General features: G+C 37.8%; 1 protein-coding gene across 1 annotated transcript in view; it reads right to left on the bottom strand.

The window, feature by feature from the left end:
• The window catches only part of lgs (BCL9 domain-containing protein legless), a 402368-nt gene that overhangs the window by 264050 nt on the left and 123265 nt on the right, over nt 1-15053 (bottom strand). Inside the window, exon 3 of the mRNA XM_090374845.1 lies at nt 5995-6089. Coding sequence (XP_090230971.1) covers nt 5995-6089 — 95 coding nt within the window. The remainder of the gene's footprint in view (nt 1-5994; nt 6090-15053) is intronic.

Genomic DNA, 15053 nt, shown 5'->3' with positions numbered 1-15053 from the left:
TACAAATTTCTATAAGCAAAAGTATAGGTACCGTAACAGCAAAAGACCAAAAAGAAATAACATCGCTAATAATGGATTTGTATTTTTATAATGCTAAAATGGAACACAATATTCAAAATACTCAGCGTGCCAATCAAACTGTTGTTTTTTGCATAAAAGAATATGTGCAGACGTAAAAAATATACGTATTCAGAAAGTTGTAGTGACGAGAAGAAGGGCATATCCAAAACCAAAAATATTCACAGATCAAGGTAAACGAATCGGAGCTCTGGTATGGTTACTACGATATACTGACAGAGCAACAAAGGTATAGGATCTTGTTATAAATGTCATTTCAATACATACTTAATACAAGATATTTTGCTAACGTTTTCGGATTGTACTGAAATCCGTCTTCAGGCAAAGCAATGAGCTTGCAAATAAGCTATTTACAAGGCATCGGGAGCGGTCCCATATATGATTAAAAGGGCATAGCCTCCAATGATCAAAATAATGCGCATTTTTTTTTTAAACTGTTACATGATAATTAAAACTTAATGATTCCCCTTTAGAAAATCCTGGGGCTGCCCCTGAAGGGCATTCTATTAATTCAGTGTCAGCACCTTCAATGTTTCCAAGGTAAGCACACTACTAGGCCTGAAAATGGGTTCTAATAGAATTCCGAAACGTTACCAAAATATCTTATGTACTGAGAACAATTCATCACTAAACAACTCATACAACACCTCCAACTGTTAAGGGTTATATTTTTTCAATTAATTTTAGATAAGAAAATGTTATCAGGGGCATATGCAGAAATTAATTTTTAATTTTGGAGGTGCGTTTTAGGGGCATATTTCAAATTTTCGGGTTCTTAAAAAAATAACCATATAACTACACTGGGTACCCCAGAGAGGGGATTCTCCCCCCCCCTATTTAATGATGCTCAGAAAAGTGAGGCTTTTTTAAAAAAAAAAAATCAAAAATGGCATAATGGCTGTAATACTGTGGTCGAAAGCAACCATTTATGGGCCTAATTTAAAAAAAAATAATAACATAATTAAAATAGCTGGGACTCGGACTGATACGGGCCCTCCCAAACTACGGCAACATAAACAATTGTTTAATTAACTTGTCTAGGCATTCAACCCGGGTAGGAAGGGGTGGGGATTGGTGCAATATCAGGAGAAATTCCGTTATTTTAACATCCCTGTCCCACAAAATTTAAAAGTGACAAAAAATATTTTCCAAATTTCACAGAATAGAGGATTTACTAGAAGTGGAGTGGAAGGAGGAGGGAAAAAACAAAACAAAAAAAAAAGATGGAGCCGTATGAGGGCAACAAAAATATTTCATACATCAAATATTCTTGCAGAGTTCAAACCAACAACCTGTATTATTGGTGAGAGTATGCAGATTATAATGCCAACAAGAAGTTATCTGATTATAATAATGCTTATAGTACGGAAATACTTTCAGAAGACGTAGGGCTAATTTAATTAATTATATAATAGATAATCAAAATTATTCCATCTTTCTTTTTTCCTCAACGCCTCCTCTCCCCCGGACCATGTGGCCTTCAATAGCGATGAAGTGCGCGCGCGGTCAAAAACGCCAATAATCGACTACTGGCAGGGCACATAACCAGTTTCCCAAACTGGTATCAAGTGTTTTGCGCTGCATACCTTTCACTTGCTGTTAGCTGAGAGGCACGGTGTCACAGGTCATCACGCATGACACATCCGGCTCGAGAATGACCACCTCCACCCTCCCCCCAATCCTCTCCAACAACACCACGGCACAAAGAAACATCCACGTCAGACATAAACCTGTCTAAGAGGGGAAGACACCTGTCACCGGTGAAAACACACACACAGTTAATGAGTCAGTGAACCTGGCTATCCCACGCCGAAGTCCAGCTCCCAGAACTAGCCGACGGTAGCAGCAGCAGAAATGCCCGGATGTTTGCCAGCCCATCTTCTCCTCCACAGAGCATTCTTCACGCAAAAATCAATACGTGTCCAATGGGAATCGATAAACATTCGAAGGAGCCTCCTCATCGAACAGTGCGGAAATCTCCGAGGCACTTGATGCGATGACCTGGCCAATGGTGGTCGGATGAGCTTGATGAAGAAAGAAGACACTACGTGATCTCAATAACCGGCCTGCTCGAATTATTGATGCCATTCTTTATCAGATCAGGCGGTGCCGAGTCTTCGAATTATACAGTACACACTTTGTTAAGGTAGCCCAAACAGCTTTACGCTGGAGATTGGCGAGAGATTAGAAGCGCCTTGGGGATGGCATAAAAGCTTTGATCGTTAATTCTTCACTTAAAGACCGCAGAAAAAAGATCAAGCAGTTCGAACCAACAAACTTACAACACTTCTCTAAACGAAATTTAACCTTTCACAAATACAACCGCTTCTGTTTTGATTTGTACAATTAAGAAAGGGGATGAAAAACGAAAGAAAAAATTAATGAAAAAATTCTGTAAAAGGAATGAAACCTTCGGGGAATGCTCGGACTTCAGATCTACACAAACACTGACCCGTTTTAATGAGATCATTTCATCAACTCGAGAAACGTAACTCAATACTAACTTACCTTCGTTGATATCTGAAGATGAACTTGCTCTCTCTGCAGTTTCCCCCAGCTGAACTTTCCACGTTTTGCCAGCCTCTCTGCGATCACATCCTCTGGCTGGCATTACTGTGGACAACAAAAATATGAAAAACGCACCGAATATTTCTGATCTGAATAACACACTAAACACTGCCTCCAGACACACTGCGATCAAGACTGATTACTCCACCGTCGTTCAACCCAAAATGGTGATAAAAACAACACATCAGCCAGCAATGGGCAAATATAGAAGGGGAAAAAGGAAAAAAAAAATTGCGGCTAAATTCAAAGCAACAAAAAGACCAACGCCAGAAATAATAATAATAATTAGAAATGAAAGTTTGGGGAAAAAAATCTTAAAACTAAAGGCTGTGCTGCTAGTTTGGAGCTGCCCAAAAGTATTACCGCGATCCAGACAGACATGAATAAAAGTTGTAAAAATTTACATTCTCATTCGTGCATTTGTAGCCGGTCTGCATCGCTAGGGAAATACTCCTAAGCTCACCACTGAGTTCGGGAAGGGGAAAAAAACACTTAAGAGGTGTTCAACTTTAGTCATAACACTTCTAGTAATTTTTGAAATTGGGTACCAGTACCAAAAAGAGGCTTTAAATTCTTGAAACTTCAGACCTTACATTTGCCTTGCATTTCAGGCGCGTTAGATTATCAGAATAACGTACACTTACATACGCCGAAGTTTTCTTATTAGACCCAAAGTTTTCACTTCCCAAAATTGCGCGTTTGCCGCAGGTCATATGCAAGCTAAAATCCAAATATTTATATTATTATTTTTTTTTTTTTAATTTAGAATTTGATGACCCTAGTTTCAAAAAGCCTACACCTTCGCATTTTTTAATAACCTTTTAGAAGCATTGTATACTATGAAGTAAACCTATTAGTCTATAAATGAAGGTTAGGTTACCTAAAAGTTGAAAGGTGGTTTTTTTTTTTTTTTTTTTAAACTATAGTTATTCTTAACACATGCAATCAGAATTGACCCTAGCGCCCTCCCGACAGCCAAACATAACATATGTTGAAAATATGGCGTCAATTCAACTTTTCCTTTTCGAGAATCCAAAAGATACTTTATTTTGTATGCTGGGTAAAGGGAATGAATTATGTGACCACTTTCATTTAACAGTTTACCTTAAGGAAGACATTTTAAATGTCTTAATATATAGTTTAATTCTTTAGATTTAGCAGGTTCTGTAAAATTTGGTATCAATTTGACTTTTTTAGTATTTAGTATTAGCTATATAGTGCAATGAAGCCACAGGGTTTTGCTGCACTGCCCCCCCCCCAAAGGGGAGGGGAACGTAAAAAAGCAGATAAAATACAAATTATGCACTTCCCAGTTGACCTTTGAATTACTTCAAACTGTCAACCTCAACAGTACCTGCCGAGGGCAACTTGTTCCAGTATTCAACGATTCGCTAGCTAAAAGAAAACTTATTACATTACAATCTACTCTAAACCACTTCCCCTGAAATTTCAATTTATGGGCCTAGTTCTGGAATTCTTTAGAAGAGTAAAAATTCCGCCTTCAATCATTTTACTAACCCCCTTCCACCTCTAGGAGCCTTATAACTTCAATAGGGTCCGCTATAAGGTGCCTGGTTGCCAAGCTCTGTATCTCACATAATCAGTCTTCCCTCGTACGGTCGCCCTTTTGCCGATCTCAAAATGCGAGTTGCCTGTGTTTGGACCCTTTCAGGAATCATTGATAAGACACCATAGGACTTTGTGGCTGCATGTTAACACTGCTCAGAGGACTTAATATCTGCCAGTATCGTAACTCCCAGATCCCGTTCTCCCTCTACTTTTTTAATTCAACCCCCCCCCACCAAGTACATAAGTTATTTTGGGGTGCTGTTCCACAAGTGTAAGACCTTGCATTTTGCTGCATTAAAACATAGTTGCCACTTTTCTGACCATTCTTGAAGCCTGTTCAAGTTATCCTGAAGGAACACAGCTTAGCACTGATCATTAACGATAATCCCAACCTTTACATAGTCTGAAAATTTGGACATCATACCCTCATCTCTTTGTCGATTATGAAAATCGGAAACAACAGTGGCCTAAGAACCGATTCTCGGGCGTACCCCCACTTCTGGGGGTACGCCAATCTGAAGAATATCCATTCAGCACAACACTGTCTTCTGCACTGCAGCCACCCTGCGAACCGTCTATCAATCCCAATGTGTGTTAAAGCTTATACAATAAATAACTTCTCATGAGGAACTAAGTCAAATGCTTTGCTAAAATCCAAATAAACTTGTCAAAAACTGTTGACTACATCCAGCTCACGAGTAACTGTGTCAAAATAGCTTACCAAATTAATTAAATATGACTTTTCTTTAACAAAACCATGTCGCGTATCCTTCAGAATACCATTACTATCTAAATGTCCTCGGATTGCTCTTAATCACTACCTTCAAGATTTTCCAGAGAAGCTTTTCTTAGGAGAAGCCCAAATATCCAAAACACATTCTATAATAGAGACTCAAATTTATTTTAAAAATATCAAATAATAATTTTAAAAAAAAAATGCCCACTTTCTATTGGTTAAATTTTAATAGAAGTTGGGATGGCTCGACAAATCTGTAGAACACCCAAATATAAAATTTCATAAAACTCTATCTACTGAGGTCGAGTTGTTACATGCGGACGGACATGGTGAAGAAAACGGGGGCTTTACCACACATGCAAAATCGCCTAAAGAAATGCTACCTATTTAAATCATTTAAAAATGATGCTAGTGAAATAATAATAATTCTGTCGGAGTACTCTGGCTATAAATTTGATTGGAATCTGATTGTAAACGAATTACTGTATTCTAAAAACTGATGGTGTTTACATTCAATCATGAAACAACTATCTCAACAGATAATGTCAAGATGTGTCAATCGGGACGCTTACTTTCCTTTGTGAAATTGCCTCCCCCCCCCCCCAACGACCAGGCAAATTTTAAATAAAATAAGAAATGAAATAGTTTTCCACAGAAAACATTTTAAAAATATTTAATGTGACAATCCAATCTGAGCTTATAGTCATCAAAGAAGGTTTAGATTACATTACTATATTGTCGACTATTCGAAATATTTTTTGCCTTATGATCGAAACCGAATCTAACCTAATCTGACATCATCGGTAGATGACATTAAGTAATTCCAAGAAGTCCATTAAAAAACGTACTTATTAAATTTTTAACGTAACGTATAACACATATCAAAACTGGAAATTCTATAAACTAAAAAATGCATGCGTAGAAATTTTAAAATATCGCTGAAATTATGAAGATGACACCAGCCATGTCTGGTGATCCCTTGGATATTTCCAGACGTAACATTAACTTCATTAAATCTCAACAGAGAAAACAAAATCACTTACAGAATGTCTTTCTTTCCTGTCAGGTACCTTAACGTACGTGCCAAAATATCCGCTATCGTAACACTTTCACTGGCTAGCAAAGCGTCTTCTAGTTCCTGGAAACACAAACAAAACATGTCAACACTCATAAATGTATAGACATTGCAATGTTAATTCTCTAAAATTTCTTGAGCAGAAAATAAACCCAGAGATCAACGGGCGACAACTTTTTAAAGATTACTTTAGGATTCAAAAGGTAGATGTCTAAATAAGTTTTAACCATTCACAAAATTAGTAGAAGGCCAATTCTTTCCCTCCACATCAGCCTAATTGCCAATCCACGGGCTAGCTGGTTGGGTGGGATGATTCAGATTTGCAAAAAACTTCTAAAAGCTTTTTCACAATGATCTTTTCACCCGACATATTATTAATATTAAGCCAAATAGGCTACCATTCATTCCTTGAGTGCTGAGATTTTATATTCAATGAGGATCCAAAACATCTTTAAATTAAAAACAATTGCAATGCAAAAACACTTGTCCAGCACATAGAAAGCTACTCTCCTTTCTGAATAGCAATAAAATTCCAGACAAGGATAGAGAACTTAGTTCACTGTTGGGTTAGCAAAATATTTTCTATAAAAGTCCAAGTTCGATAATATTCATCCCATTTTTTTTTACTTCGACTCAGATCTTCAGATAGCTTTAATGTTTACAAGATTTTAAATAGCTCCTGCCCATCTTTCTATAGAGCGAAAAAAAAAAAAAAAAAACTGTGAAGCCCATCTAAAGAGACCAATAACTCATCATAGCCAGTATTAAAGATCTATTAGACTTCCGGGAAAAAAAGAAAACTAGGGATGAGAAAAGTTCAGTATGGTAAAATTACTTGTGAATTCAGAAAGGCAGCTGGTAGGAAAGTAAACGGAATAAACTGATACAGTTATTTAAGCTGAAATCTCTTGACATGGCGGAAGCTAAGGAATTGATGGCCATGCAGAAATGTATGCATTTATTTAAACATATAAAAGACACAACAAACGGCAGATCATCAATCCCGCGGAGCATGCATTCCTTGCAAGACCCCAAAGGTAAGGAACGTACCATTTCAAGTGGTGCATGAACCTCGATTTCTAAAAGCTTTTAGCGCTGAAAGGTATGCAACAATTACTTTCAGACCACCGATATGAATTACCTTTGCCGAACCCTAGCTCGATTTTAACACAAAAATGCACTCCGATTTTAAGAAAATAAAACATTTCACTGCCAAGTCACCCACAAGCAAACGAACTAAAAAGGAAAGAAAAGAAAAGTCACAGATAACACGAGCTATATCCAAGCATATTCGGATCATAACACCCCAGGAGTTCCCAGTGAACTTTGTTAAATTTCGAACATCAGGAAGTTATCTAACATACGTCAACCGACTCGAGAAATCTTTCGTGCTGATTCAAATGCACTGTTAGAATTATCCAGTGTTTATAGAAATAAGATAATCACAATGGTATACCCCTTTCCAGCAATCTCTATGTCCACATTTTTCCAACATCCTTTCAAATCCATTTGCAATACAGAAATCTTATGGAACAAGTGGAAAAGTGATAGTGGATAGAATGAAGCACATACCTGCCTTCAAAAAAAGTATGCAATTGTCTTCAGAACCCGGTTTAACAACCCTTGGATATTGCAACACATAACATGAAGGTTACAAAGAAAAACAACAAATAAAAAGCCCCAAGGTAATTACATCGTGATCCCTCTTTTGGTGAACTTGTTTAACTGGTACAAATCAGTCCTCTCTCTCTGGCATCCAGCAAACTATACTTCTACCGTGTTTTTGGTCATCAAGAGTGCAATTTTGAATACGTGCATTTCAACCTCAAGTGAGGAAATATTAATATTGAAAGTCAAGATATTAAGCTAAAAAAAGAAATGAGTAATCGACTCCTACAATAAAAAGAATTAATTTGCGATTGGTTCAAAATGGTGCTTTGTTCAATGATACACAAAGGGGACATTAATTCAGACTCATTTTAAAAGGAAAGATCATTAGCAGACTGAACAACAGAAAATGCGAGCAAGCACTTAAAAAATAAATTTAAGTGCTCGCATTTTGACTACAAGTCTTAGTCATCAAATTTACGACTATTCCTCTGTGAGTTTCTCTTTCCTGACTTGAACAGGGAAAAAATGAAGGATTCCATTAATGTTAACAGTGATATGGAATCTTAAGGAGATACAGTTCATTGATGTATGTCAATAACGGTTACACTTGGTATAATGCTTACTGATACTAACCTTCCATTACGAAGTCGAATCTTCCTGAAAATTACAACCTAGAGAAATCGAATAACAATGTCAGCAAGTTTCTTCTAGTTTCCCAACCCATTCATGGTACCAAAGTAGCATCAACATTTCGTGTTCGGCTTTGTCTTGATCATCCCACCAAGGCCAACGAAATGTTTACCATATTACTTTTTTACTTACCCCACCGACTTCATATCCCGTGGAAGTACTTCATAATTTGGAAAGATTCCACAGTAGTACTCTCTTTAACCTGTATGTAAGGTACAGTTATTTCAATCTCACGAACATCTTCGATCGTGCTTATTCTAAGATCCTGCCCAATCATTCTGGATTTCTCACTACACCTTCGCAATCTCTTAAATGTCAGCCGTGCTAACTGGAACTCCATAGTTCCTACGCACAATAGCTTGATTCATCTGCCACTGTTAACCCCATGTTCCATTCATTGGCTCGCTTGGTGGCAACTGCCTTTTCCCAGAATGTCAGCCAACTTCATGAATAATACAAAATTCAATCCATCCAAATTTCCGGAATCCACTCCGTTTTCCGATATTAGAAGTTTTGTGACGATGAAAAATTAGGTTGGACTTTCACACATTGAAAAACTCTTCCGAAAGACAATCGTAATAAAAATATCATTCTGCCTATCTCCCTCTCGGTATGTTACAGTAGTCCAGCCATCAAAACAACTTCACTGGCCTTTCGGTTGTATCTGATATTCTATTTCCACTGATGAGCCAACGAAACTGAATGACTCGAATATGAAGTCACCCCCCCCCCGCATCTAGGGGCACTTCATATTCAAGTCATTCAATATCTGTAAGATGCAACAGACCAGTTGCATCTTCTCCAACCGAGATCAAAAAATTTTGTTTAGCTTTATTTTGTGGCAATCATGACAATCCATCCCCTCCTGTGGGGGGGGGGTCCAAGGTTTGAGAACGACTGTAATGGATAATCACCCTATGAATGATACAAGTTTAAGATTTGTTTTTGATTGATCTCTTTTTTTTTTTTTTTTTTTTTTTTTTTTTTTACATGAAATAAGGCCGCTTATAGTAGAATCATATTTTAGCAAGCTAGTTACGTTTCAGGTGAAAAAATAAAATAATTCATTATTTATTTTTAAATAAGTGGGGGGGGAGACAAAAAAACCGCTACTTTTAGACGCGTGCCGAGAAAATTTCGTTTCTGCGCTCCACCACATTACCCATTCATTCCTGCCCCAGCGTAAGGAAACAATCTTCAGTTACAATATCGGTATATGCACAGCCTGCATTATATGCATGAAAAAAATAATAATAATAAAATACATAATTGTAGGATTTCTATTGGTCCACTTTCAATGAAATTTAGGAAGTGGTCGACACATCTTCCTAAAAGGCTCAAATCTAAAATTATATAAAAATCTATTTACTGCGGTTATAACATGCAGACGGATGGACGGACACAAGTATAATAAAAACGATCTTTCTGACTAACATATCAAATAACCTCCAACGAAAGTGAAAAACTAATGTATGAGATGGTCCATAAACTCCATACTCTCCATAGTCCATACTCTCATCTTAATGAGATGGTCCATAAACCTTGCAATTGCCTTAATCATGATATAAGTAGAGTATCTTATTGATATACAGTACCCAAATTAACTGATTTGCATATTATTCAGCTTCTTTTATTTCTCAAATATTCCCTGTAACAGGAGACATTTGTGATAAAAGTAGGAAAATGCTGTGAATGAAAGATATTTTTCTAAACTCTGCAATGGTTTGGGGAGAGAAGCTAAAACTCAGACAGAGCAACAAGCAAGTAACTACGACAAATGCCTTTCTATTTCCAACAGTCAAGCCTTATTTAGTAGTTTAGGATTACAAGCGAGCACGCTCGGTATTTTGACCTCGAAGAATCTGCGGCATCTCGCTCTCTCTATTCCAGTCATTTGGCTCATTGCACCGAGCAGATCTCGTCATTAATCACAACAAATCGGAGAAGTGTGCATGCCAACCAGTCCATAATGGAGAGGAATCGATCCTAAGAAAGCTACGGGGTTGGGGACAGGAAGAAAAAGGGAAAAACTTACAGAGAGAGACCAAAGATAACGATTACAGTCAACAAATCAGCCTGCACAAGGAGGAGCATCCTCCAACGCCAATATTGACGGCAGGAACACTGGAAGGGGCCAAACCATAGCACAGAGTTATTTATAGCTGTCACTAGAAGGTAGAATATGCACGCGTCTTGAAAGTTCGGGATCTCCTCCCCCCCCCACTCATCCACCGCCACCAACAATAAAGGTCTTTTTTGCCGAAAGTGTGGTTGCCTGGTCTGTATTATTCCTTTATTCTATTAGACCTACGGTAACCTTTTCCATGGCTTAAAATCTATTATCCCATAAATACACAGAACAATAGCTTTAAGGTCTGTTCTCATATGACTCTATCCAAATTTCACTTATATAAGAGGTAGGAGGCAGTAACGAACGCCACAACCATTAGTCACTGCTGTGTTCAGAACAAAGACCGCAAAACAGAGTTGCGTGTGTGTCGGATAATTCCTAGAAGTATATTATCGTGTTGCAACAAGGTCTTGGCTCCTCCACCTGTAATGAGACATAACCGACGAGCAAATATCTAAACAGCTGTTACTATTACGAATGCATTGGTTGGGTTGATTTTACAGGTCTAAATATAGCATTTCTAGGGCGTGTTCCTTCATATTTCTAGTGTTTGGTTACTCAGCTCGTTCAAAACAGATGAGATAAACGACACGAGCGACGATGTACTTAGGAAGAAGGATTTTTTTTTTTTTTTTTATTCCAAGCATCACCGGAAGTCAATGTGTATACTCAGTGTCACGTGATAATAAAATATGCCTTTCTGCATAAAACTAGTTAGCATGCATTAAGCGCATATTGTCTTCATGTCCGTCCGCATGTAATAACTCAGCTCATACTGGATAGATTTTCATGAAATTTTATATTTTTTGCCATTAATAAAAGAAGAAAAAAAATTTTGTCGAGGCATCCTAAGTTTCGTTAAAAACAGGTCAATAGAAACCTGACAATTTTTATTTATTATTTTATTTATTTATTTTAATTAGCTATGATAATGTAGGGTTTAATGTAAAAACAGACTGAAAAGTACTTTTATATTCAGCATTGAAAACTTTATAGCGAAAAAATGATTAATATTAACAACTACTGTATACTGATTTTTATCAAAATATCCTGTACGAGATTTTATAACTGCCTAACACAGACGTGGCACTCTAACGACTAATTTTATAATAGTCGTCTTGACTAACATTATTCCAAGTAATCTGCAAGGTTCCCCATAAATTTTGGCCAGAAGAAAGACAGACTTCACGGACTTGACGTCTAGATGACTCCATAAGAGCTCTATTGGAGTTAAGTCAGGTGATTGGGGTGGCCACACCATGATTTGCAATACCTCCTCCTGTTGTTCAGTTGATAGAAAGTCCCCTGCACAGTGTAAAGCTGTGCTTCGGGTTACTGTCTTCTTGTAATATAAAATTTCTTCCATAAAGTGAAGTCCAGAGGATATTGCATTATGTTCAAGAATTTTTTATAGCCTTCTTTTCTTAAAAAAATTCCTTCCATTCTGATGATGTCACCCACTCCAGATAAACAGAAGTAACCCCAGATCATGATGGAATCACCAACATGCTTGACTGTAAGCCACTAAACAATGTGGCATCATTTTTTTCTTCAGTTGATCGACTCACAAACTGCACGTTTCGATCTAAAATTTTCAAACTTGAATTCATCCATCCACAGTGCGTTTTTCCACTCTTCAACTGTCCAATGTGGTTGGCTCTTAGCCCAAGCCAACCGTTTATTTCGATTTTAACAAGGGTTTTCGGACCGCTACAAGAGAAGTCTTGCTCGTTCAAGACGAAGATTTAAATGGACACGGGAGTTTCTCTGTTCCTATTGAACTCAGTTCGGATTTCAGGTGATCAGTGTTCTATCTTGTGCTTCCGTTCCCACACGCGGTCGTCCTGATCGTGGTTTTATCTCTAAACTGCCAGTCTCTTTGAATCGTCGAATGGTATTTTGCACTCCTGTAAATGAAATACCCAGTTTTTTGCCAATACAGTACTTCTCATGGAATAACTTTTTTTATACAGTTATATTCTTGACAAATTTATCATAAAACGGAAAATTTACACCAAGCACTATTTCTGAATGACGGGCGTTCGATTTTATAAGTTCCAGCTATACACCTCAATTTATATTATTGAAAAACACTCTAGAATCATCTACAATCTTCTATAATATTGAAACAATACTACTCCCGCTTTTTACAATATTCTAGAATAATCTACAACGTTCTATCACATTCAGGAATCTTTTCCAACTTTCTAGAATATTTATATATATATATACATTATAGAAAATGTTTTAATAAAAACTGGTAAACAAGTTGGTCCTATTTTAATAAAAATTTGAAAAGTACAAAAAATGAAACGTAATTCCAAACTTTTAGGCGGGAGTGTACACACAGTAAACGAAGATGGGTTCTAATTAGAGGGCACAGAGTTTCTCTTAAGCCGGAAGGACAAAGTGGTAGTTTGACAATTTTATTCGAATATCTTTTCCAATATCTACCAAGGGTATAGGAAGTGGAAGCTGCCTTACTTCAAGTGCCAGCTGTGTGGAGAATTTTAATGTCTCATAGATTGCTTAAACTGTTCGTGTCATATACCCATAATTTCTGAATACAGAACTGGACTATGTACGGTTAAAATATACAAAACCAAGCTTAATCATCATAGTTACTGACGTCACCAAATATGTACCCGACAAAGTTAATGGTATTATACTTATTTTATTATTAAGTTCTAGTTATAATGTGTTAAACTTGTAATCTTTTCTATAAATTCTGCTAAACTTCGTTGTTGTAGTAGGGTTTTAGGAGCATCAATAACTAAGGCCATATTGCTCCGTGTACACATTGTCTATAAATTGCGTGTGGGTTTCTGTTCGATTTTCGATTCTGATGAAAAACCATATCAGAATCGAAATACATGCTTTTCCCCCGAGTTTCCGGGATTAAAAGCATGGTACCATCGCCTGAGACCGACTAACTCAGCCACATTGTTAAAAGGGTCCATAAAAATTCCTCGCGTGATTAAAGGGATTCGAACTCAGATCTTTTCCACCCGATGTGGGAGGGCAGCGATTTTACCAACTGTGCTACCCACGAGGGCGCTAAACTTCGTACTAAAATAATTTCTTGTATTCAGTTTACCACCCAGAAAAGCTAAACTGCAAATTCTCAGCCTTCGCGAGAGCATTTGTAGCAGTAAACCAAAAGACAAATACCAATCGTAAGTATGCGCATGCGATGGTTTACCTACCAATCGTCTAAGAGTCTAACCAGTTCCACAAAGCTCGTTTCTCGTGGAGTAGAGATGAATGCACTTGGGATGCTGAATGGAGTCATGTTCTGCTCGGATAGAGATTCTCAACGTGCAACACCTGAAGAGAACGTAGTGGGCCATATACAGCCCTCCAAGATATTGGAAAGTGGCAGTTTGCGAGCTATTGGGAAAATAATAGGGCATCACCCTTAATGGCCTCCACCCATGTTTTTCAGAACGAACTTTGAATTCTCAATGATATCTGGTTGAATGCTAATAATAACAACAATAATAATCGCGAACCGAGCTTGTAAGGTGAAGGGTATAAAGATTAGGTGGGCTACAACACAACATATCGCCCCTGCAGTGGTTAATTATGTCTGTGGGAGCATAAGATGAAAGCTCTGCACGTTGTGGGACCGAAAAACCGGGAATAACTTACGGTAGGGGAACATTCTCTCCGCCTGACACCCAGCAAACCTAGTCTGCTCATTAGGTAGTAATGAGCAGTCTAGGGAACTAGGGATATGAGGAATGTGAATGGGGCTACGAGGGGCGTCAATAAGTATTTACCCTCACCTAGAAATATTTGAGTTTGGAATTTCAAACTCTACCGACAATTTCATCCTTCTATATTTAGCTACCTTCTAGGGCTGCATATTTATCATCTAGGGAAAAGGAAGAAGAATAAGGTAGCTGCATGCTGCAAATTTTCATACCCACACTTGATTGCAAAGTCCACTGTGAAAACAGCCTTTTGAGTAGGAGAATTGTCAGCTAGGAGGTGGAAATTTCACTTATCCTTCCTGAGTCTCTTCAACTTGATAGCCTCTCAACTTTCCCAGGAAGTGTCTGTAGTACTTCCTAGTGATGCTGTTGCCTTTCTGTGGAAGCCATCTGTACGGATTGTACCTTCAGAGTCATAAAAGATGTATTCGTTCATTATTTGCTCATCTGTTTCGTTTCTAGGTCGTAGAGATGTACCCAGGTTTCATCCGTAGTCACAACTCGCTCAAAAATCATCAACATTCTCTCTCTCTACAAAGCTCCAACAATTTTGGAACTCATCGGGATGGCACCTTAAACGTGCAGGAACTCATTATAGTGCAAACAGACCCATGGCTAATATCCACTTCATTTGCTACAAAATTTGCAGTCACGTCCGTCTTCAAGGACTAGCTTCCTGAGTCTCTTCCACTTCAGCCAAAATGGCACAGTCTGTGGCCAATATGAATCTTCCTTCTTTTGGATCATCGTGCATGCTGCTTCGTCCAAATCTCCTGTCTTTTCTAATTTTTTCCCCTCATATGAAGGGCAATCTTTCCCATATACACCTTTCACCCTCTTCTTGGGTGAAAGGTGTATATGGGAAAGTAACCGGTGGAT

This window comes from Mastigoproctus giganteus, chromosome 5 (genome assembly GCF_048544385.1).
Source record: "Mastigoproctus giganteus isolate SK-2022 chromosome 5, ASM4854438v1, whole genome shotgun sequence".
NCBI classification, from domain to species: Eukaryota; Metazoa; Arthropoda; class Arachnida; order Uropygi; family Thelyphonidae; genus Mastigoproctus; species Mastigoproctus giganteus.
The sequence above is the reverse complement of the archived record's forward strand: the minus strand, read 5'-3'. Positions and strand labels throughout refer to the sequence as shown.